The sequence below is a fragment of the Oryzias latipes genome, chromosome 15 (genome assembly GCF_053564925.1).
Source record: "Oryzias latipes strain Hd-rR chromosome 15, Olatipes_Hd-rR_3.1".
Lineage (NCBI taxonomy): Eukaryota > Metazoa > Chordata > Actinopteri > Beloniformes > Adrianichthyidae > Oryzias > Oryzias latipes.
Genome location: NC_136251.1, coordinates 12,205,001 through 12,228,933, shown reverse-complemented (window position 1 = coordinate 12,228,933; position 23,933 = coordinate 12,205,001). Strand labels below are relative to the sequence as shown.

Here is a 23,933-nt window from a genome sequence, read left to right as displayed (position 1 = left end):
TCTAAAGAAAAATGTTGCATATGGACCGGTCTAACTGTCCATGCTGAAGTCAGATAACTAAAGTCTCCTGGTAGAAAAATACTAACATATGACATTAATGGACAACAAATCAAGAAATTAAACATGACTCAAAATGACAAATTCAGAATGATGAGAAAACAAATTGGCAGCTGAGAAATATGATTGTCCTTTGGTTATATCTTTTGGTTGCAAATCGCTGGTTTTGGTTCTCAATGTATGCATTTTGATTCGCGGATTTGGAGTTTTTAATTCGTGGTTTTAAACGGTTTTAATCCGCAATACATTGACACCATAGTTTTCGCCCTGTTGTTTTATTTTTTGTTTTAGTGTTCTTAATGTTTGAAGAAGAGAAAAAGGGGGCGCACGTGAGCTTTGTTTATGGGTGGTTGCCAGTTACTGTTTGTCTTGCTCAGACTGTAAAAATGGTAGATGTAATAATAATAATACGAATGTCTCAAAGTTAGAATTTCAATCAAAAAGTAAAGTAAATAAATAATACTTATTTATTGGTTGACTCTTTGGGTGTTTTTTTGTGGGGTCTGGCGGTTTTAAGATGATTTTAGGGCTGAAAACCCGTTCCTCTATCTGGCAACAATGGTCTCCAGAATGGATGACATCATAGGGGCAGACGTCTTACTCAGTGACGGTCACTCGGGCGTCTCGGTTTGTCGTGGTCGCGGTGTGGAAGCTCTCTGGTCGGTCCGGTTGCGTCCTCGCGCTGCGAAAGCCTCCGTTTGACCCGTTACTGTTCGAAGCCGAAAAGGAGCGACGTCACGCCGAACATGTCCGCGCGGCTCGGTTCGGGCTGACGCAGCCGTTCGCCGCTCCTTCAGAGCAGCAGCAGCGTGAACCGACAGACTCCAGCTATTAACGAGGTGAGATAATGCAGTCAAAGAACAACGTATCTTCAAATGTGGCCTTGTTGTTCTCATGAAATATTAGCATATTAATTCATCGTGTGAGTTTTTAGGTACAGTGCAAAAATTAAAAGGCCCATTGCTGGACTAATTGTCCTCGAAAAGCAGCAGAATTTTTTCCCCCCTATTTTGCCGCCTTTTGACTTGAACAAGATGCCTTATTCTGCAGACAGCTAACTAATTGTTTTCAGGTGTTTAGTTTAGTTAGGCGTTTAGTTAATGTCTCAGTCCATTAGAAGATTTTAAAAAAATGTTAAAAGAAAATGAATAACTAAAGTTATCTTGTCAAAGATAAAATGATTAAATAAAGTTATCTTTGTCAAAGACAAAATGTTTAAATAAAGTTATCTTTGTCAACCTGGTGGCTTTACAGAACAGCATCTGAAGGTTCAAGGAAACTGGAGAAATCTCTGTGTGTCAGGATCAGGGCCAAAGAGCTTAATTGGATGCTCAAAGATGCCGTTATTGTGGAAATGACCTTAATGAATGACACCGGAAATATTCTGGGAGTTGTTTCCTGTTTGCTTATGAAAGCTGAAGCTCCATCATGCAGAAAGGAAGCCATAATTAACCGCAGTACACGAGCAGTTTGAACTAATTGATGAGGGCAGATGTAAAATAAGAGAATTCAGAATTTTTGTTGTACTGTCGTGAGTTTTTGTTTTTACTATAGTTCCATGAACGTCTCACCCAGCTTCTGAAGAAATATTTGTGACCAATCCTCTAATAAATTTACAGTACTCCCTCCGTAATCACGGGGGTTAAAGACCAGAGACACCCGTGAAAACACTGAAACCGCGAATACGGAGAACCACCCCCACGGCCGAAGATTGTCCATCAGCGATCATTTCTGATGCTTTGTTAAACATTGGAGCAAGAACATTGGAATACTGCTCAACATAGATTTATTTTAATTCAGATTCAGAGCACTAGAGTGTACTGTAGCGTACTTTATAAGGCACATTAGGAGTGTCACTCTGTCTCTCTGTGCCTTAAAACCAGGAGCCTGTGCTTCCTCCTTCATCAGTTAAGTGTAGAGGTCATCTTCCTGAAGAGGCCGGTTTCATTCATATGAAGCTCCTGTTCCAGATGATGATTATTCTCCGTGATTAACTTCCTAGGAGTTCAGGATATTTTCCGGCTGCTTCTGAGTCAGCTAGCGTCATTTCTCCATGCAGGGCAAAAACTTTGGTTATAGCGATTCAGGAATCTGTGGAACTGAGTTTTTGTGATGAACCAGAGGAGTCACATGACTGGAAAAAAAAATCTGTGAATACGTGAAACACAAATGTGCGGGGAAACACTGTATCATTACTTAGTGAGGTTCTGTCAGTATTTGGATTTTTGAAATCATCATTGAAGAAGTACTTCAGAGCTGCTTTAGTGCTGCATTGTGACCGTTGACTGTATGAGACCTGGACTGAGTGACTCTTCCCCCGTCGCATTCCAAACAGGAAGTGCCTGCATGCTGCAAAAAGCCAAAATCCCATAGAGTGCTAATGAGAAATAAAGAGTCATTCTATTTGTAAAAATAACCATGCTCGGACCAATCACTGCTGACGTCGTCTGGCTTCAACATGGCGGCGTCTATATTGCGAAAACGTTTCACTCCCTCACTCCAGTACTCTCATACAGTCGATGTATGGGACACAAACGTGACTGAAAAATGTCATCTGTTCATAGACAAAAGAAGAAATGCCAGATAGTAGAGATCTTTGCACCTTTTCCACCCTGTGAAACCTGCAGTCTTTAGTATTTAAAAATTTTGGTATCATACTGTCTTCCTGTCAATCTTATTTTCAGATTTAGTGATGCAGCAGAAGCTGTGCTCCAGAAGTGCTAGCTCTTTCCTCCTCGAGAAGAACGTCCAGGCCTGCAGCGCCGTCCCAGAGGCAGTCTCTTCCTGCAAACTCCCGTTCCGCTGCCCTCGTTGCGGCGAGCAGGAGCGATTTTGCAGCCTGGCCTCGCTGCGTGCCCACCTGGAATACCGCCACTCATACCGATCCCCAGATGTGACCTCCGGCAGCTTCAGCATCACGGGAAAACTTCCCGACCCGCTGACAGCGGCGATCCCCTGGCATGAAATGAGCCTCCCGACCCGCAGGGGGCAGCAGAGCACGGGGAGGGCTCCGCACGTCCGCTCCCTGAGCGACAGCAGGGACAGCGGGTACTTCCATTCCTACAGCTCTGCAAGGAGGCGCACCCAAAGCGTCGGGGTGGGGACGCAGGAGGAGGAGGATGAAGAGGAGGAAGCAGGGACAGAAGATGAAGAAGACGATAATGAAGATGATAGTAAAGGCAAAAATGAGAACTTCAGATTGTCCACCAGAAGGTTGGAGTCATGTCGCCACATTAGCCACCAGCAACATCTGCCGTTCCCGCTCCCCGCCCCCCTCAGCCCCCCACCAGAACTGCTCCCAGACCTGGAGCTCATGGGTACGTTTGCTATGGTTCCACCGTCAGGAGCTGCAGCTCATGGACAAAGCTCATAATGATGTGTGCTGTCTCCTCCAGAGCAGAGCCCGTTCTCCGGCCTGCAGGCAGCAGCGGCTTCGGCCGCCGTACGACGGCGCCTGGCCAGCATGCTGCGAGCAGCCGACAGCACCATGCAGCGGCGGCTGGCCCGGCTCAGCACTGAGCTGGCCCAGACTGACACAGAGCTCCTGTGTGAACGCGCTCACTCGCAGCACCTGGCACAGGAGAGACAGGAAGTCGCAGACAGGGAGAGGTCACTGAGTCAGCAGGTGGATGTGGCGGTCATGGTGATTGCAGCGCTGAAGGAGCAGCTGAACGCCTCAGAGAACGAGCTGGAGCGGCGGGAGAGGTGCGGACGCCGCTGGGGTATTCATCGTCTTGTCTGCTTCTGTTCTCATCCCAGCATGCATCTTTTCAGGGAGGTGTCGACCATCCAGAGGTTCCTCGACGCTGCGGTCCGACAGGAAACCAGCGGCAAAGTTCGGATCCAAGAGTTCATAGAGAACCTGCTGACCCGCATCGCCTTAACTGAGCGACTGGTGGAGTATTACCAGGTTAACGGCAGCCCGCCTCAGTGCAACCACCAGCAGGTATCCGCAGATTACCGGGGTCTGTCTTTTAACTACAGTCAGTCATTTCTTGTTGTATCTGACCTCCTTGCACAGTTTCCGTTTATCTTTCATCAACCCAACATGTTTTTTGCAACAGCTGGGTATCAAAAGCTTCTCGGGTCCAATTCAAGCCCTCTTTCCCGTAATTGTACACTGACGCTCGCATTTTGTGGTGTGGCTGCTGATCCGCACAGATCAGCAGCCACACCACAAAATGCGAACTTAAAATCCATCTTTATTTTTGCATTTTAAAGATTGCAAATCAGCGTTCTCTGACATCTCAAATATTCATACTCGTTTTTTCTGGAACAGATCCCTAATATCAGAGTATTTAGAGACTTGTTAGATCCCTGGTAGAGGTAAGATCGGGCCAAAAAAAATCCAGGCCGACCCGACCTAGGCATTAAAGCCCAACCCAGCCCGAGCCCGACCAATTAACTTGATTTGCAGGGCTGAGCTCGAAGCAAACCCGAAATTTAAATTTATCCCATAGAATTTTTGGCAGAAAAATAACCCAAGAATTCTTAAGGTTAAAATAATCTACATATTTTTATGATCATGATAAATGCATTTGCACAACGAAATACCGCTGGAACACAGAATAAGAGGCCAGACAAAGAGACTGAAACAGATCTTGATGCACACTCGCTTAATTATGCGGAGAAATACTGCGTCTGCGCTTCCTGTTAGTAGTTATATAGCAATTACCTTACAGCGCCTTCTCTGTTTTAACCAAATTATTTATAACAAGTATTCCTTGGTTTAGTATCAACACATTGTTTTAGTATACATTTTTATAAACATATATTTATTAAAAAAGTCAGCGAGAGAGAAGCCCGGCCCGACCCGAACGTAATGATTCTGACTCGGGCTCGGGCTTAAGATCTTACATCTAATCCCTGGTCACCAGTGGGTTTAGAGCAGGGCTGCACATTCCTGGTCTTCAAGGTCGACCAACCTGCCTGTTTTCCAGATCTCCAAGCCCTGCCAGCTGCTGATGAGCTCCATCAGATGTTTTCACAATTTAACTGAATGAACACAGCTGGAAAATGGGCAGGGTGGTAGATCTCGAGGACCAGAAATGAGCAGCCCTGGTATAGAGGAATTTAGTGTTGACTGTCTGTTTTCGTTCTCAATATTCTCAGGTTTTTAGACTTTTCAAACTAATGACCGAAAAAAGTCTGTATCTGGAAGATTATGTGAACATTTCTAACCTCTTTTAAGTCCAGAAGAAGCATGATGGGATTGTTGTGAGCACTGAAGTTAAAGTCCTGTTTTTTCCTCTGCTCTGTGTTTTTCAGCCTGAGAACTTTGCTCAAAGAATCACTAAGAGCAGGTGAGAAGCTCTTCTATGATCAAACCACATGTTTCTAAAGTCTAAATATAAAGAAGTGTCACCCACCGAAAGTTCAAACCCCCCCAACCCTCTCTGAAGGGTTTCGTACAGGCGTACCCCCCAAAAGTTCTTCGCTTGACTTGACCAGAAATCCTCAACAAAATACACAATTAACATCATTCTGAAGGGTAGAAAAGCAGCTTTGTGCTGATAAGTAACACTACAGTAGTAAAGTGTTTACACAAACAATATAAATTCCTGATTCTGACTCAGCCAAACTACCGTCAGGTGTTTACATATTGGCACAAAGCAGCTTTTGTCAGCATCAGAACTGCTAGAATTATGGTAGTTGAGTAAATGGCTAGTTACAGCAGATCATAGAGCGCAATTTTAAAAGAAACCAGATGTTTCAGCAGAAGTTGTAGTTCCTCGGATGACCACTGAAGGCGCTGATAATGTTTGGGCTGAAAAAATCTACTGCTCTGACGTTGTCTCCTTCCGGCGTGTTCCTCCCCTGCAGGTCAGCGGGAGGCCAGCTGTTCTCATCAGGGTTCTCTGACAGAAGAACGCAGTCTTTCACCCAGTTTGGGGGCCGCCCCCCACCTTCTAAAGTGTCCGGGGAGCGGGACCGAGAGCGGGAGCACCGGGAGCGCCTGGCCCAGTCGTCCAGGCTTTTCTGCCGGCCCGAACACAGGAACGACATCTGGAACCACCAGCGGCGCCGCTCCACCGGGTACGAGGCCTAGGACTGAAGGGGGTGGGCGGGGCAGCAGCGAGTTAACCCGAGGAAACTGTGGAGAATCCCAGATTATTAACAGCAATTCTGCTGCTAATCTGGACATTTACATTTAGAACCAGAATGAAGCTGAATCCCATTATTTATGATGTGATTGTAGAGAGAAAAAGCTGCAGGAGAGATTTAAACTCTTAACACTTTTTAGGGTGGAGCATCTTCATCAGCACAAAAATCAGACGTGCTTCAGTGTTTAAACATCTCCACTCATTTCTCACATCCAGTTTAGAGCATGACCCGCTCATTTTCTGTGTCAGTTACCTGCAGGAACCTGGTTTAGTCCTTGTCTCTAGAAACCAGGATGGGGGTTTAGGGCCCGGTTTCCTCATTTACATCAAACCTCTGCTGGAATGCAGCACTGACGCCTACAGAAGGTAGAAGCTGCTGCCTGGAAAGAGAGAGGACATGGAGGAGGAAGAGGAGGAGACAACCAGGTTTAGCACGGTGAAGATGAAGGAAAAACCGAGCAAAAGGATAAAAAAATCAATCGGGTTCTTCTCATCCATGATTGTTCTCCATGTCAATTTCTGTAGAGTTTTAAAGACCGGCCCTCGGGTAGATGTTAAAGCTGTGACCACAAAACTACACAACAACTGAGACTATAATCAGTTTGAGGGAGCAAAAGTGGAGAAACTCTGAGTGAGAGACGTTTTGGGTTCTGTTCGAGCTTATAAGCCTAAAAGCACAGACAAGTTCTGGGACAGCAGGACCAGGAGGAAGTCCTCACTTCTGGATTAAGGAAGAACAGATTTTTGTTTGGGGGAAATGCAGTCAAGTACTGCTGTTCTGCAGCATCTCTGACTTGCTGCATCCTCATCCTCCTTTCTTCGTCCTGCAGTCTAAACTATTGACGGTACATGAGAACTGGACTGAGTGCAAAGTCACCCGAAGACTTCTGGCTCCGACAAAATAGTCATTTCGATCACCATTTTTTGCAATGCTGGACTCGGATGACGTCAGTAGGCAGTGAGCGGTCCAAGTCGGACTGAGTGGACATTTCTACTGCAACCACTCTCACCAATCAGGAGTGAGCTTGTTGGAAGGCCACGCCCCTAGAACTTGAAAGCAAGCTCGGGAGAATCTTTCTAACATTTTGAACGTTCAATGTGAAACTACCTACTTTTGAATGATCTGATCGGTCAGCTTATGACTTGAAAAACTTGCACTACAGGAAAGCATGGTTTAAAAAAAAAAAAAAGAAAAGGTATTGAAGCAAGAATGGTTGTTCTGACAAATGGAATGACTGAGTAACAGCTGTTTATTTTTCTGTAGAAGCCTGTGGAATTTTGGCTTCTTGGAACCAGCAGGTACTTCCTGTTTGGAACGCCAGGTGGGACGGGTCAATCGGTCCAGCTCTCCCATACAGTCAATAGTCCGTACTGAAGCGACTGTCACATCATTTGTTTGAGTCAAAAACAAAGGTGTTTCTGTCAGGGAACTTCTGGATTCTGATGGGAGGAAACACCAATTTGAGTCCTGATGTAGTTTTACAAACATTGTCCTCCTTGTGACACAAAAGCAGCAACAATGAATGTTCAAAAAGCTTCACCTTTTTGCCAAATTCTATAATTTTTCAAAAGAGCAAAATGCACTTTGTGTCTGTGGAACCTCAGAAGTTCCCACTTTCTCTGCCAGTTCGGAGGATTTTGGTTGACTTGCTTTACGTCAGGAACCCTTTTCTCCTGAAAGAAAGTTTCTTTAATGATGTCCAGAAGGAGACACTTTAGATTCATCGTCCCAGAAACCGACCTGTAGCTTCATGAATGTACAAAGCAGAAGACAGCTCGTACATCGCCGCTGCAGGCGTAGCAGACCGCGTGCGGCGTACCTTTGCTCTGTGTTTACGTGTCGTCTGTGAGACTCGCTATCAAGGTTTTGACAGTTGTCCACGCGCCATCTTGGCTTCCTGCCGCAGTGGGAATTCTTCAACTAAAACCTTGGGGTGTTGTAAAACCAACAGATGTGATTTATAAAAAAGAAAGCTCAAGAAACCATTAGCTTCTTCGTTCATTGAGACATTTTTCAGACAAAAGGGCCAGTGCTCAGTTTGTATCCATGAAAGTGAGTCAGAGGAGTTTTAGGTTCACATTTTTTCATTTTATGATTCACACAAACTGTCGTCTTTGCTACTTCTCACTACACAGAAATCAGGAAGTTAAAAAAAGACTTAGAAAAAGTTTTAAGGTTTTTGTCAGATCTGAACCTTCTGCAAACCTTTAGCTCTTTTGATGTAAAAACCAAACTGAATCTGCAGCTGGATGAGGGAAAAACTCCTGGAGAGCTGCTGAAGCTCCTTCCACAGTAAAACTGGAGCATTTAGAGGTCACTTCCTGGAGACCCAAGGAGGAAAAAGAAAACCTAGCTGCTTGAAAACGCATCAAGCAGATTCCACTGCTGATGATGGATCGATCAGTCTGGACTTTTCCAAAAACAAGGTGAAGATGAGCAAACCTGCAGGTAAGCGTGGAGAGCGGGAAAAATGTGATTACTTCTAATGAAAACAGTATTCCTCTGTTTAGTGTCTATAATACTGTTTGTTTGTTTTAATGAGGTTTTTTTTTAAACCGTTTTACTCATTAGGGTTAATAAAAGAAATCTGGTCAGAAAAACAAACGGATCAGAAATATTTGCACTTTATATTTAAGAGATTTATTTTGGACTTTCAGAGCGAGGAAAAGAACGACACTATAAAAGGGGCTCGGCTTCCATTTTAGGTTTTTCTATGACAAACAGATGCTCAAACTGTAAACCCACAATTTTTTTGTTAATGGTTTAAATGAACTTAATTTTAGCGATGTCCAAATTCCCACGGAGCGTTCACCATTTTGTGTCTAAATCTACAATTCCAAACTCCAGTGCTGTGGAAGTCTGCTAAAAACCAGCATGCGTTGATGCTCACTTGATGGACCACAATGCATTGTGTTTGGACAATTTTAAAGAAAAGTTTGACAGTCTGTTTTTTGTAAGTCATCCAGGTTTTTAGTATCAGAACATAGAGGACTCAAAAAGTCTTCGTTAAGTTTGTATTTATTAGGTTTTTACTTCGTCATATTTGGCGGTTTAAAAACCGTAGTGATGGTGTGCGCATTACGTTAAAATCCAGGTCACTGGACAGTCTTTTCGGGGTTTGGCTATTGAGTGGGTGTGAAGATAGCCGTTATGTTTTAAGCTAACACAGCTCACTTATCGGGGTCTCCCCTTCTTCGTCATTGGGCAGCATCAGTGCTTCCTGCTTCCTGCTGTGGGTTCGGTGCTGAAGCGTGCATGAAGCAATGATTCCTCTCCATCCAGTTTTGGTGACCGCATGCTTCCTGTGTAGCCAACAGAGCAAAGTATTAATCAAAAGCTGTAATCTCATCAGTGTACTTTTGTAGCAGAGCCAGCTCTATTTTACTGGGATTTGACGGACATTTGCACTGAACCAACCAGCGGTCTGGAAGAGTTTCTCACAAAGGGGCGGGGCGGGGCTGAATATCAGAAGAAAACATCTGGAAAACAGATTTTAGTTTTGAAAGCAGTGTGAAAGAAGGAGGAACCAAAGGCAGACGAGTTGGAACGCAGCAGAAAAGTCACTTTATGGTGTGTTTTTTCCATCGGTGATCACTTGTTCTCATGTGAAATGTTTAGGAGATGGTTTGGTATCTTTGTTTGTCTTTTTGGGATTTTGTCTGCAAAGTGATCTCTAGTTTTGTGCCTTCGCTCAGCAGTCCTGTAGTCTGTAAAATGAAATGCAATACTGTGAAGAAACCAGACTTTGTGTTAAAATATGTTGGTGAACATTAAAGGAAAAAAAACGTCTGTGTTCTGTTAATAAAACTTTCCTGTGTGAGTTTCTGTTGAGGTCCTTTCTTTCAACTGAATCTTCAAAAGATTCAGGGGTTCTGATCATAACATTGAATTAAAGCAGCTGCTTTGTACATCTGGTGAATTAAAATCAAGTCCATTAGTGACGTGCAAAGGACCTCAGAGGGGGAGGGGTTCAAGGTGGGAAAAGGGCAGCAAAAACACGTTTTGTTTTTAAGAATATGGAAATGAAGTCAACTGCTAATAAATAATCCACTGTGATACCTGTGTAGGTGAAAGTGACACAAGTGTCATTTTTTTATGTGAACAAATTGTGAACATGAGTTCACTTTATCATAGACTCAAAGCAATAAAAGACTGGAGGTTATTTATATTGGCACAATGTGCTGCAGGTATAATCGATATGAATAAAGTTTAATGCAGATGGTTCTGCTTTTGTTGTGACTGGAAAGATTTGAATACAAAAAGATTGTGAAACTGATAGATTAAAGAAGGCAAATCTAATCAGAAAATACCATTTTAAACAGATATATTGTAGTGAAGAAGCTTTGAACTCGCCACAAACACTGTTTATTTTGAAAATTCCCCGGTGTTTTATTTTAAACTTGCTACCAGCTTCCTGTCCTGAACGATCTGCTCTTTGTTGAATAGATGCGGCGCTCAGACATCTGACTAAAGTAAAAAGTGACTTCATGACTAATATAGAGCGTTTTTCCAAAATAGGAACCATATTTAAGCTCGTTACATCAATGGTCGGCGACTAGTTGGGCCAGAACTCTCAGATTCCAGTTGCTTCACCGTCACGTCATCTCTTCAGTTCTCGGTGGGGCAGCATCTCCTCTCACTGTCCCCAGCTGCCCCTAACTCTCACTCTCTTTTCTCTCTCTCTGGCGGCTCGGAGTCTGACCGGAGCCCCAAAGACTCAGAGCCGCCACATTACAAGAAAAAAAGGTTTAATAGAACACCGGGAGATTTCACAGCCACATTTTCTTCTTGTATCTCCAACAGAAATATATTGATGTCAATGCAAAGAAGAAAAAAACAAAGGGCACTTTTTATTTGGAGACAAGAAGGGCAGAAGCTCAAGCAGCTCTAGAGCCCAATGAATGCACGTGTCAATTATCTGATGTGCACTAGATGACAGCAGAATAGTTCTGAAGTAGTGGTCTCCAATCTTGTCGCCCTCTTGTTCTGAAAACGTTAGGGAACAGAAATGGTGCAGTTCCTCAAACGACCACTACAGGCTGGTTTCAAAAGAGACTTCAAAAATGAACCTCTTCTATGTTCAGTCCACACATAGGAGCACCCATCTGCCTATCAAAACAAAGCACATCCCTAAAGATGCACAAATCTAAACCGCTGATTTGAAAAATTCAAGCAAGAAGAGCTGGAGAACAAATATGGAGGACTGATGCTGAATGTCCTCAACAGGACACATTTTATTATTTTCTCAAGGTGGCGCTATGGATACAAATATTACAAAAACGATTTGATGTAAAGCTGGCTGCAGCAGCTGCTGTCCGTTGGTTGGCTGTGGATTCAATTCCCAGACTTGACAACCTAAAATAGCATCAAATTATATTTAAAAGCAGAAATCAGTTTAAAACAGTAAATACAAAAGAAATGGTAAAGAATTGTAACACTGATGTAATAAAATAAGAGTTTGGCCCAAAAAAAAAAAAAACAGAGAAAGATGATGTACCTGAAGATGGCGCTCTATCTTACATGGAATCTCATCTAAAAAGCAAAAATGTTTCTGGGGTTTTTCTTTTGCAGCTAGAGATCCTTTTTGTTTCACGCATGCATGGTGAAACCACTTCAGACCACTTGACTACAAAGACCATCAGCCCCCAGGTCCTCCTTTAAAGTGTCAGGAGGAGATGAAAAGGGAGAAGAAGAGCGCAGGGATCCTCTTCTTCCTCACTGACGGGGCAGCTGTCAGGCAGCATGTCTGCGGGAAGTGGCCTGGTTTCTGTGGATTTTGAAATCTTCGGACACGTTCAGGGTGTGTATGTTTTCCCATCTGCTGTGTGGAGCCTGCTGCTGAAAACTGATCTGTGCTGCTTTATTTAGCAGCTGCAGAACAGATCTGTGCTGATCTGAAGAGACTTTCTAACTGTTCCTCTGTCTTTGACCGTTTTCCAGGGGTTTGCTTCAGGATGGTGAGTTTCCTGCTTCCAGTTACACAACATTTACATATTTTCTTATCTTTTAAAGATGTTGTCTGAAGGTGAATCTGCAGAATACAAGTTTGCTAAGAAAATCAAGAAAAATTGTATTTGGCTGTAATTTTATCAACCCAGATATTTATATTCAAAATGAAAATGACATTTGTTGATAAAGAATTTTAATCTAGTTGAATATGATATTGTAAACATGCTCATGAGGTTTATTAACCTTACTAATTTTTTAAAAATGGTCATAATATAATCAAAATGAGGACGTTTATAACCAGCAAAATTAGAACGATGCAGGTGTCGCTGAAGAGAATAGGCAAATGCTAAACTACCTGTAGAAAAAACAAAAACAGCATAGAAAGCAGCAAAATGAGTTAAAGGTAGCATAAAGCTGGTAGAAAGGCTCAATAGAAAAGAAACTCAAATAAAATCGAAATAAAATGCCTTAAATAGCTTAATGAATGTAATAATGCTAATGTAAGAACTGTTTACTAAAATAGCTTTAAAATCAACTAAGATATGATGCAAATTTAAGGATTATATTTAGACTTAGATTAGATTTGAGTAAAGAAATACTCAGAAACTCAATTTTAAGCTTCCGTTTCTAATACATGTCCTCTATTGTGACAAAACTGCCAAAAGAACACCATTTTTATTGGAGTGATGGATCTTTAAATGCACAATACACCTAAATAACAACAAACAAATGCTGCAGCTCCTATCTGTCTGCTCAGCTGTTGGACAGGAGGACCAGTTAAAAAAAAGTTTTAAAGACCCACTCCCATGAAATTCATGCTTTTGGTGTTTCGAACTTGTTTTTGTGGTATTTCTGTGATCATGGAGGACATGTATAAAAAAATATTACATTTCTGAGTATTTCTTTATTCAAGTCATGGATCAGAAGCAGACAAAAACATGCAGTTTGAAAACATTAGAGGGTTGAACCCAAATAATGATTGTAATATAAGAGAATGCTTAAAGAATGTAGATGTTATTTTTTTACAAAAAGAAATGTGGCAAATAACTTTATTTAGTCAAAGCCAGAACCAAAAGGATTCTGGAAGATCAATTTTTTGGATTTTCTTTTTTACTTGAATTCTTTTTCCAGCATTAATTATTTATAAATCAGAATAGAACATTACCTCAACATTTAACAAAAGCTCTTAAAATAATGACACATATAAGAATAAATGTACACTTTTAAATACATGCAATTTTGGGTCCGTAATTTACACATTTACAAAAATGTTAAATTACCTTAACCTCATATCTTACTGTTTCTGATGCCTAATCTATTTTTAATTAATATTTGCCTTTATAAATTACTTTAAAAAATTAATTTACTTGCACTTTTTATCCAAAAAAATTCACTAAATTAGAGCATTGTTTTTAATTAAACAGATAAAAAAAAAACTGCAATTATACCCAATTTATGAGTGCTTTTTTCCCCAATATGGTCGTTTTTGTCTTTAATGGAAGCAACTTTTTTTAAATCCCCCATGAACCCTTCATTTCTGTTAACCAGTTATCCATTATTCAGTTTCTGTTTAGGTTTTAAGAAGATTTAAAACAAACATGCCTCCAAAGATCGTTATCTCTTCCTCCTCCCTTCCCGCCTGCAGTACACAGAGAAGGAGGGTCTGCGGCTCGGCCTGGTGGGGTGGGTGAAGAACACCTACGGTGGGACGGTGGTGGGTCAGGTGCAGGGTCCAGCTGAGCAGGTGGAGGAGATGTGAGCGCACACCCTGACACCAGCACACACACAAACACATCTGGAAGGTTCTGTGGTTTCTGCAGGAGCTCCTCCATCACTGCAGGCTGTTGAGCTGCTTTCAGCCACAAGGTGGAGCTCTTTCATTACCTCTGCTGTGATTTTGGAAGGAAACTGCAGAGATTCTGAACGGAAACAAACCTGCATGATTTAATATTTATTTCTAATTTATGCTTTTCAGCATTAAATAATCAGAAATGTCTGGGGTTTTACAGATGTAGAGAACATTTTAAAGTTTAATTTATTTTTTTGATGGCAAAACATAAAAAACTCCTTAGTGATGCTTTCTATACCTTTTTTTAATATAAAATGTAAATTTTTAAATTTATATTTTACGTTTTAAATACATTTTAAAATTTTACCTTAAAACAGATATTATAAGGCAACATTTCTCAGATTGTTTTATTTTTCAGTTTTTTATTTTTATTTTTCAAAATAAAACTTTTACAGATTTCCAAATGGCTAAATTGTTTTCGTTAACGTCATAAAAGCTGGTTTCACTCCATTTGAATCATAATCCATCCATGTGAATGGAAACCAGCTGGTCACATTAAATTATCGTTGCAACACTAATTCTTTTTTTTTTTACACTTTCATTTATCAGGAGAGAAAAACACATCCCAAAAATGTTCAGATGTAAAAAAAAAAAGGTTTGTATTTGAACACTTAAATATTGTGTTCAAGTTTAATAATTGGTTCAATCATCGCCATGAGGTTTGCTGGGGGAGTTGCTTCACCCTGATTTAGTTTATTTCCTTTTTTTTGGTCCTTGAATGGAACAGCCTCAGATTTGTTAGAGAAATGCAACCGCTGTTCATTTCTCGCGTCAAAACTGTGATGTGCATAAAATGGAAACCAAGAATGGATGAAGAAACATAGCATAGATCAGAGTGGGACGTCTCTGTGCTGCAGGGCCTGAGGTCAGCTGGGCGTGGACGGCTCATGAAGGTGACCTCATCTTAGCCACAATCTGCTGCTGTCATACAAACACACACACATACACACACATACACATGTTTGTTTTCCCCTTTCTGCTGCACCCCAGCAGAGTTTCATCATAGCAGACGCAGCCTTTTAGTGTCCAGTTGTAAAACTTCACTCTAAAACTGTTCTGTAAAACATTCAAAAGACAACTTTCATCACAGCAGTATGGATTTTTAAAGACCCACTCCAATGTAAATGGTATTTTGGTGTTTTTAACATGTTTTTTTTTATCTTTCTGACCATGGAGGACATGTAAGAAGAAAATTAAGTTAAAATTTGCAATTCTGAGTATTTCTGTGTTCAAATTGTTGTGAATCAGGAGAAAATGAAAGAAAGAAGCTAAAGTTTGCAAAAGAGATAAAAGTAAGAATCTTAAATGATTTAAACTTAAACCAGAACTTTGCCTGTACAAATGGCCTAAACCCTTTGACTTTACATTTATGTGAAGATTAGGCAGTCACGAAGCATCTCTGCTTTAAAATCTGATCACTGTGTAGCTCCACCAGTGCTGTGATTTCCATGCAGACAATGAACGCCACATGAGAAGATCACTTTGTTGCAAAACAGACACACACTTCCTTACGTCAGGGATCTTTTCCGTGTGACTTTCCGATGTCCTTCCCATAGATTCCACTTTCACCACGACCTCACTTCCTGTTCAGCTTGGGATACAGGAAGCAGCTTTTCCTCTGGGCTCATTTCAGAGTCTCAGAATGTTGTGAAAAGTTGAAAGAAATGTGAAGCAAGAAGAAGACGAGTGGAAGCTTCCACTGACTGAGTGGACGGTTCACTTTGTAGAAAAATGATGGACGTCTTAAAGAATGAGTGGAAAGAAATCAAAGAAAACCAAAATCTGATCTTAATGAATCTGCAGAGTGAGTTCAGGATTGATGGAGAGATTCTCCAAGGTCTTTATTTGAGTTCAGTTTGGTGAGGTGAGGAAGATTCACTCTGCATCTGTATGACCTTCATCAGTATGTCAGAAGAAGATGAGCTGCAGGAAGGGGCACGCTTTAAATATTTTTCTTTCCGTTTTAATGTTGTTCATTTTATTGGCTTCTTTAACTTTATTAATAGTAATTTTTATTTTGCTTATATGTGTGTGCGTGTGTTTATGTTTGAATATAAATTAATATTTTTGTTGTTTGCTCCTAATTATTTGAATCTAATTTATTATTTTGTATTTTTATGTAAATGAAAACAAATAACACATAAAATATTAATATTTATTTGCTAAAAGCATGGTAGTGATATCAAAAATGGGTTTATTGTTATTTCTTGACATAATGATCTTGTTTTTTAAATATCGGGTTTCGGTAAGTAAGTAAATCTTTACTACTATAGTACTTTTCTCAGAGAGCGACTCACAAAATGCTTCACTATGTCAGAACAAGATCAATTCAGAGAACACAGAATGGCACAGGGAGGCTAAGGCAGGTGAAACCCAATGAAACACACACAGGCATAGAAGTAAACAAAAGCGAACACAAGTAAAAGTCAGCTTAACCGTTGTGCTATCTTAGATGACCCCACCCTTAGATTGACGTGTTATTCCTACCATGACAAAGGTGGATAAAGGTGGAAAGATTTCATGTAATCATGGACACCAGTGAAGATCACAAATCATTGAAGAAAAAAGGTTCAGAGCACTGTCTAGTGGGTCTAGATGACCCAACTCCCAACGTTAAAGTGCCTAGGATAGCACAAGGGTTAAAGCTCTCCTAAATAAAAATGGCTTAACTTGAGTTTTTAAACACTCGACTGAGTCAATCTGGCGCAGAGACAGAGTGGGGGTCATTCCAAATTCGGGGAGCGACGTCTCCCCGAGTCTTGAAACCAGTTTTTGGAACACACAAGATTCTCAACAGTGGATCTCAATGAACGTGCAGGAGTGTAGGGGGTTAAGAGGTTAGACATACAGTTCAGGGTCTGTTTGTGCAAGTCTCTAAAAATGACAATCGTAAACACTTTAGTGAGTTAAGTTTTCTTTACTGATTTGTACTGTTGATATATGAGTCTGCTTTCCATAAAAATACAAGCCAAAATTACTCCTGAAAAACACTGTACATTTATTTTGAAATTCAGCTCAAATAATTGTATTAGTTTTTTCAAAAACCTCATCATTATGGATGCTTATTGGAAAAAAAGAAAGTAAAACAAGACTTAAAATGTAAGCGTCTTTATTGCGAGAAGTGAAACATTCCTGATTCCAAACCTGCAGTTTAGCAGACTCCAGATGTTTTGGATGTTTGGATGAGATTAGAGCCTCGGTTAGTGTGTGATGCTGATGAAACTAAGAGCTGTGATGTCAAAACAGGCAGACATGCTCTCTGTGCTGCGATTATGTCAGAGCGGCAGCATCAGGAGTTTGGACGAAAAATCAGAGATTCAGAAGAGAATCACAGCAGATTACAAACCAGCAGACATCCCACTGCTGAGGCTGTGTGTGTGTGTGCGTGCGTGCGTGTGTGTGTGTGCTTGCGTGTGCATGCATGTGCGTGTGCATGTGTGTGGCAGATCAGTCAAATGTATTTGGAGAGTTTTTGACCAACAAAACAAAGTAGGGCACTAACTCTACCCCCCCAGTGTCTGTCTGTCTCTGATCCTGATCCGCTGCGATCTCCTCTAATCTACAGCCTGTCCATTTGTAGCGTCACCCAGTCATAGATTTTCCCATCATGCCTCTGGCCGTTCAGATCAAGAGCTCAATCCCCAACTGTCTGCTGTTTACATTTTTTTTTGTCTGCTTTCATTTATTCTGCTGTCCTTCAAGTCGCACCTAAGAACCAACAGCACAGCCCCACAAACCACTGAAAATATGTGAAAATCACAAATATTTCATATATTTGAGCATAATTTCATTTAATTGTTGCCTTGATCATTATTCAGTTCTTTTCCACCTTTTTCTCATTACTATTAACATACTAATTAATATTTCATGTAGCATTTTTTAAAGCAGTGAATTCTCTTTTGTTGTTTGCTCTGTTTAACAAAAAGCTAATTCTTATATTTAAAAGAATATTTTTGTTTCCTGTACTTTTAGACAGCTAATTTAATTATTCAATTGACTTATAGCATATTTAGTGTTTAATTGGTTATTTTCCATCGTTTTGTGTCCTCTGTTGTGCAGCTTTTTCACACAAACATTAGTAAATTTATAGTCTTTTTAAAATATTATTTTCTATGATCCAGTGTTTATTTTGATTGAGATGTTAAAAAGGCCTCACAGGAAAGCTACTTCAACCTTTTGACGCCTATTGATCCAATTATGCATCAAACCACTTCAGCTCCAGATTAATCAAATTTAGCATCTATGAAAGGAAAAACATTGCTGAAATTCATTTTTTCATAGCTGGAAATAACTTCAGGCATCAAGGGGCTAAAAGTTCTAATAAAAAGAGTGAAATCAGCGATGACCTCACACTGACATGCGGCAGTGAAGCTTCACTCTGAACTGAAGTCTTATTTTTTTCCAGGAAGGTGTGGCTGAGTAAAGAAGGAAGTCCCACCAGTCGGATCACTAAAGCCTCCTTCAGCAACCAGAGGTCCATCGATAAGTTGGAGCTCTCCGGCTTCAAAACACGCTTCTGATCAGCTGATTGAACAACCAGAGAGTTTTCGTCTAAATTGGAACCGCTCCAAATGTGTCTACTGTTTGGAGACAAGAGCACTGATCCGAATTTAGAGTTTAATGACTAATGAAGCGTCTGCATCATCAGTTTTCTTTTCCGATGAAAAAAAGTACTGTATTTTATGTTTAAAAATATCGAATTTGGGGAAATCAGTGCTAAATTTTTCTTTTATAAATCAAAACTTTAAAGGAAAAAAAAAAGTGTGAATCAAACAAATTTCAGAAAATCAAAAATTCTGATGAAGATAGTTGTCTTCTGCAGGGATTTCACTGTTTAAAAATGTTCTGAGAATTGATCATTTTTGGTCAAAAGTTTTCCATAATTTCACCAAAATGCAGAAAACTCTTAAAAACGGTCATTTGCTAATAAATGCATGATGTTCAGAAAATGCTGACTGTTTGGGAAAAGTTTAAAAGAAACTGAATGAAAGGGTGTCAAAGTGCTGATTCCATCTTTTCTGTCGGTCTGAGCAGCTGCTTGTGCTGCAGCTAAAATCACATCCTGCTGCAAACACACAATCATCAAAGGTCTTATGCAACATCGAGTCACCTGATCCAACAACCTGCTATCTGATCCAATTAAATGAGAGCAAGAAAATCCCCGATCAGCTGCTAAATCCTAACACTGCAGGAGCACAACACAACCTTCACCGCAGTGACTCGGAGAAGAGGCTGCGAGCCGTCTGCCGTTTGAATATTTGCTACTACCACCAAGATCTGCACCTGTTCATGAGCCTGAACTCCGAGCAGAGGAGATGTGGAGAAACAGGAAACACGGAAAGACAAGAACCAGATTGATTTTCTGACAATCTATTTTCGGTTCAGGAAGGGCTGAAGCCAGAAACATGCTGAAGATGAATGTGCGTTGGAGTTTGGAGACCAGCTCATGCCTGCAAACGCTGCTGGGGGTGGAGGCTTTGTCGTCATGCCAACCCTCCTGGAGACATTACACACTCAAAGACGCACAATAATGACAGCAGTGGTGGAGGCGTTTGATGCTGCAGCACTGTGTTTGGAGAGGATCCCATGTTCTGCAACACAGAGACCCTTTTCCTGCAGATTTGAGTGTATTTTGATTCAACCAGAGCTCCTGTTTTTTGGGGAAATAGTTAGAACTTCATGTGGGAGAACATTTTGGTTCTGCTTTCATTGGTTATCTAGTCCAAAAAACTTTTTGTCTTCTTTAAAAAAGCTCTCCCAAACCAACACTTGATGCAGCTGAGTGAGGATCTCCATGGAGTTCAGTCTTTGTACCCATCACAGTGACCGCTTCATTCAGGAAATGCAAATTCTTATCTTGATGCAAAAAGTTGGTCTAATGAAGGGAACAGTTCCTAAAAACGTAGCATTCTAATAACCGTAGCTGTTAAATCTGTGCAGCCATTTTTCGTTTTCACGTCAGCAGAGGAAAAGTCACATTTTTCCATTTTCCTCTGCTGACGGTACCACACCCACAATAAAAACACACATGTTCAGCTTGAACGGCTTTTACCATCTGATGTTTCGTTGTAATAAAAAAGAAGTTGCCGCTTATGAGGGTTTTTTTTCTTAAAATAGTGCAATAAATTCAGTTTTATGCCACAAAAAAAAGTTCATGCAAAAGTTTTCTTTGTTTTTACTGTGTGTTTAGGTTGAGAAAACCAAATTAACTGACTGTGTCACACACAAAGAGTTTGCAAAAGTAAAAAAAAAAACATACATACAAAACGTTTCTGGCATAAACATTCAAGCTTTACCGTTGTTCATATCTTGAAACCAATGATTCAACTATTACCTCACCAGAATACTGGACTCTTTGGCGTACTGTAACTCTTTGACCACTTATGCCAGTGTTTTTCAACCTTTTTCGAGCCATGCCACACTTTAACCTTCACAAAAATCCTGCGGCACACCACCATCCAAAATTTTTTAAAAAAAAGTGGAGAAAGTCATAGTCTGTATTGATCTACAGCCCCTCCACATTATCACATGCATTTTTGTGATAATTGCGGCAGAAAAAGCTGGACGTTGCAGCTGTTTTTTCTAAAAGATGTAATAAAAGTTAAGTTGAGAGATTTAAAAACTGTTTGTGTTTGTTATGGTTTCAAGACGTTTAACAAGAAAGACTCATTGTGCGCTCAGACGCTGTCACTTTAACCCAATACATCATGGGAGATGTAGTACAAACAGCCGCCGAACGCAGAAAGACAAGCGTCTCTGAGCTTCATTATTTTGTTCATTTGTTCCACGGTCTGATACCGGATCCCGCAGAAAGCTACACCACTAAAGACGAGCTTTAGCTGGTATTTTTGTTGGAACTGAGAGACTTTAGGAGCTAAATCGGGACAAGGAAGTGAAGACTTTAACCACTTCTGATTGGTCAGACTGATGACGCATGATTAAGCCTCCAAGAATGATTGGTGGAGACAGTTAAAGGGGCGGGACTTTTCCAAAAACAGAGCTGAAGCTGCGGCTAAATTGCGGTACCGTCATTCTTATCAAAGTGTCTTTAATAGAATCAAATAAACACAAAAAAAATATTTTACATATTCCTAACTACTCAGTGTTTTATAAGTGCCTGTTTGGATGAACAAAGAGCTGATTTCCTGGACATGGTAAATGTTTTTAGATCAGTTAATGAGGACAATTTCCCACGACACACCTGACCATCTCCCACGGCACACCAGTGTGCCGCGGCACACTAGTTGAAAAACACTGGCTTATGCGATGAACATGGATCAGCTGATTCTGATGCGGACAAACGTGGCTTTTCAAATGTGGCTTTGCAAAACGATATAAAGCTGCTTTTCTCCATGACAGCATCAGCTGATGTAGCCTACACTGACTCCGTAAACACTTTGTGATTGTAAAGTGTGACATATGAGCGCAAAGCTACATTTCTTTGCTTCAGAATTGCGTAAATGATCGAAGAATTACGATAGTTGAAAGAACGTTAACACCGGAGCCAAATCTCAGATGTAAAGGGGTTCATTCAGCTGGAAATGTTTGCCGCACAATTCAAAAATCAAGACTTAAATTGTAAATGCAAGTGTCATAAATGCATGATAGAGGTAAAAAAAATAAAAAATAGTTGAATGCAAGGACATTTACATTGGAATTATGGGTAACTGTGTTAAGATGTGACAAGCCCAGTAGTGGTAATCCTTAGGACAGATTAAAATTGAAACTCCATCAAGGGGTTGAAAAAGATTTAAATTTAGTTTTCTTCATTGGTGAGGAAGGAAAAGCCATACAACTGCTAATACTTGATACTATTAGTATTAGTAGGATTTTCAGGAAAACTGATAATTTATTTCAAACTAAGGTTCTTGTGCTATTACTAAAACATCACACAGTTCATGATTTTTGTAACACAGAAAACGAAACCAAATATTTGAAAACAATCTTGACACAAACTTTAAATGACACGATGTGAATATATTTCTGAACGTGCTTCAAACTGGAAGTCAGTGGCTTGCCTCTTGGTTGAAATGAAAATAGTTTGGAGAAGTTTTTGTGTTCTTTTAATTTTGTCAGCACTTAGCTTGATTGCAGTAGCAACATGAAGAGACAGATGTATTTGTCAGTTCTGATGGGTTTTTGGAAAAGTTTCAGATGTCAACATTTTTGATTCCTTACAGAAACAGAGTTTGGCCGGTTGCTTTAATTTTGAGGCTGTAGAAATAATAACCTGCTCCCAACCCTTCCCTTGTGCTCATGGGCAGAGGAAGAAAAGTGTCCCACCCCCACACTCTTCACTGTGAAAACTGGAGAAAAAATATTGGCCTCAACCTCTTCCAACTCCTCCGTTTTCTCTCCAAGCAACCACATTGGCATCCCATAATGGTCACCACGGAAACAACACTTCGCCTGAAAGCGTTCGTGAGAGCCTCGAACACCCTCCATTTTCTGTCCAGCTCATAAACTGCCCACACGGGGAGATCTTTTCATCTGCTGCAGAGACGCTCACACCTGAGTGGGAGCTGACAGCCAGCCGTTGCCAAGCAACACGCCGGAGTCCGCTCCAACTTTGAGCAAAACGCTGACATTTGAAAAAGAGCAACATGTGTCACTCTGATCCTGTGGAAGTGAGACAGATTTTCTTCTTGTTTAACCGTCTGTGAGCTCTGGAACAATCTCCTCCTACTCTTGTCTTCTCAAAGCAATTATTCAGATTGCAGAAAGGAAACTGATCTGAAACTGGTCTGGAAGGAGGAATAACGCTACAACAAAGAAGGCTCCAGTGGTTCTGCCAGCTGGGGATGAGGGACGGTTCTTGCAATCAAACTCAGAGTTTGACTCTTGTTCCTAACATTGTCATCCAGATTTCTTGGCTGTTAAAACATTTGGCAGCAAACATGACAGTTAATAACTGTAGTCAAAGCTAGAGGCCTCAGGAAATGATGTCAGACCTCGGTATGCTCAAAAGCAGCAGCTGCATTAAGGGATTTCCCCCAATGACCTCTGACCTTCTCATCACAGGTGGTCGACTCTGCTGGACATCTCATATCTTTGTGATAATCCACATGCACACAAACACTTGTGATGCTTGCATCATGAAGAAAAAGACCAGATGACACTCTACACATGCTCTTGGGTTGCATGCCAGCCCAGTAGGATGTCCTTCAGACCCACAACGCATTGCCTTGTGTCTGCGAAGAAATGCAGTTCAGTTTTTTCTCTGCCTGAAACAATTCAGGAATTGTTTTTCCTTTTTGCTCCAGATGGGAATTAATTGTGAAGAACATTTTTATTTTGAAAGCCAAAGAGGACCAAAGTTGCATAAAAACAACCTATAAAGACCCAACTTTATTTTCGAAGTTTATGTACTAATTTAGGAAAAATTGCAAAAACACAGTAAATAAAAATTACACAAAAAACACACAACTTCAGTAAAGGTTGGTCAAAAATATACAAAAGCAGTCAAAATTTACATAAAAATATTGAAAAAAACATCAAGGTGATGTCATAGTCCGATAAATAAGGAGAAATGTATTTTGAAGATGTAAAAATTCAAAAGGATAATGGCTGGAGGAGGGCGGCAGTCTGGGACAGTTTCCTTCACCAGCCTTTCATGAAGCTGAGCTCCCCCTCGTCTGCCCTTTCATGCCAACTCCCAATCTTGTTACTTGCCATCCTACCTTCTGCAGAGATGCAGGGACTGATGGGAAATGTGTCTCACACTTATGGCAGCAGAGCTCTCTCCATCCTCTGGTTCAGTTAGCAGAACATTTCTTCTGTTGCTTTATCATCATCATCTACAACTTTGCTCAGTTTAGCTTCATTCAGCCTCTGCAGGCCTTCTGCTCTGCCTCCTCCTCCTCATCCTCCACCCTCCAGCTCCGCCTCTCCCTGACACAGACGGAGACGTTTCATTTACTTCACACAGCAACCCAGACGGGTGGGATGTTACAGTAGGAACAGAGCTTATAGA

General features: G+C 40.8%; 2 protein-coding genes and 1 long non-coding RNA gene across 5 annotated transcripts; 2 read left to right on the top strand and 1 right to left on the bottom strand.

The window, feature by feature from the left end:
* Positions 1-568: 568 nt before the first annotated feature.
* Positions 569-9,982, top strand: znf365 (zinc finger protein 365). The gene is made up of 6 exons (XM_011484152.4): positions 569-896; positions 2,742-3,374; positions 3,453-3,762; positions 3,832-4,003; positions 5,326-5,360; positions 5,881-9,982. Exons 2-6 carry the CDS (start codon positions 2,750-2,752, stop codon positions 6,104-6,106), a joined length of 1,368 nt encoding a protein of 455 aa, XP_011482454.1. The 5' UTR covers positions 569-896; positions 2,742-2,749; the 3' UTR covers positions 6,107-9,982.
* On the bottom strand, positions 7,234-11,782 carry LOC144984229 (uncharacterized). The gene is made up of 2 exons (XR_013647975.1): positions 11,660-11,782; positions 7,234-11,517 (listed from the first exon to the last, which is right to left on the bottom strand). It is a non-coding gene; the product is annotated as an uncharacterized LOC144984229 (long non-coding RNA).
* Positions 11,726-18,940, top strand: acyp2 (acylphosphatase 2, muscle type). Of its 3 annotated transcripts, none has more exons than XM_078932492.1 (4): positions 11,726-11,962; positions 12,031-12,119; positions 13,757-13,855; positions 18,366-18,940. In XM_078932492.1, the coding sequence occupies exons 1-4, from the start codon at positions 11,905-11,907 to the stop codon at positions 18,381-18,383; spliced, it is 264 nt and encodes an 87-aa protein (XP_078788618.1). In that variant the 5' UTR covers positions 11,726-11,904; the 3' UTR covers positions 18,384-18,940. The 3 variants fall into 3 exon arrangements, with proteins under 3 accessions (XP_078788618.1, XP_004077025.1, XP_011482452.1); XM_004076977.4 differs by having other exon boundaries at positions 11,749-11,962; positions 12,103-12,119; positions 13,757-13,866; XM_011484150.3 differs by having other exon boundaries at positions 11,749-11,962; positions 13,757-13,866.
* Positions 18,941-23,933: the final 4,993 nt, after the last annotated feature.

Bases quoted from the DNA above. Each gene is read 5' to 3' on its own strand.
- znf365 (XM_011484152.4), top strand. From the start codon at position 2,750: ATGCAGCAGAAGCTGTGCTCCAGAAGTGCTAGCTCTTTCCTCCTCGAG. The intron at 3,763-3,831 runs GTGCGGACGCCG...GCATCTTTTCAG, and splicing joins GAGCTGGAGCGGCGGGAGAG to GGAGGTGTCGACCATCCAGA. The intron at 4,004-5,325 runs GTATCCGCAGAT...TGTGTTTTTCAG, and splicing joins CTCAGTGCAACCACCAGCAG to CCTGAGAACTTTGCTCAAAG.
- acyp2 (XM_011484150.3), top strand. From the start codon at position 11,905: ATGTCTGCGGGAAGTGGCCTGGTTTCTGTGGATTTTGAAATCTTCGGA. The intron at 11,963-12,030 runs GTGTGTATGTTT...TGCTTTATTTAG, and splicing joins AATCTTCGGACACGTTCAGG to CAGCTGCAGAACAGATCTGT. The intron at 13,867-18,365 runs GTGAGCGCACAC...ATTTTTTTCCAG, and splicing joins GCTGAGCAGGTGGAGGAGAT to GAAGGTGTGGCTGAGTAAAG.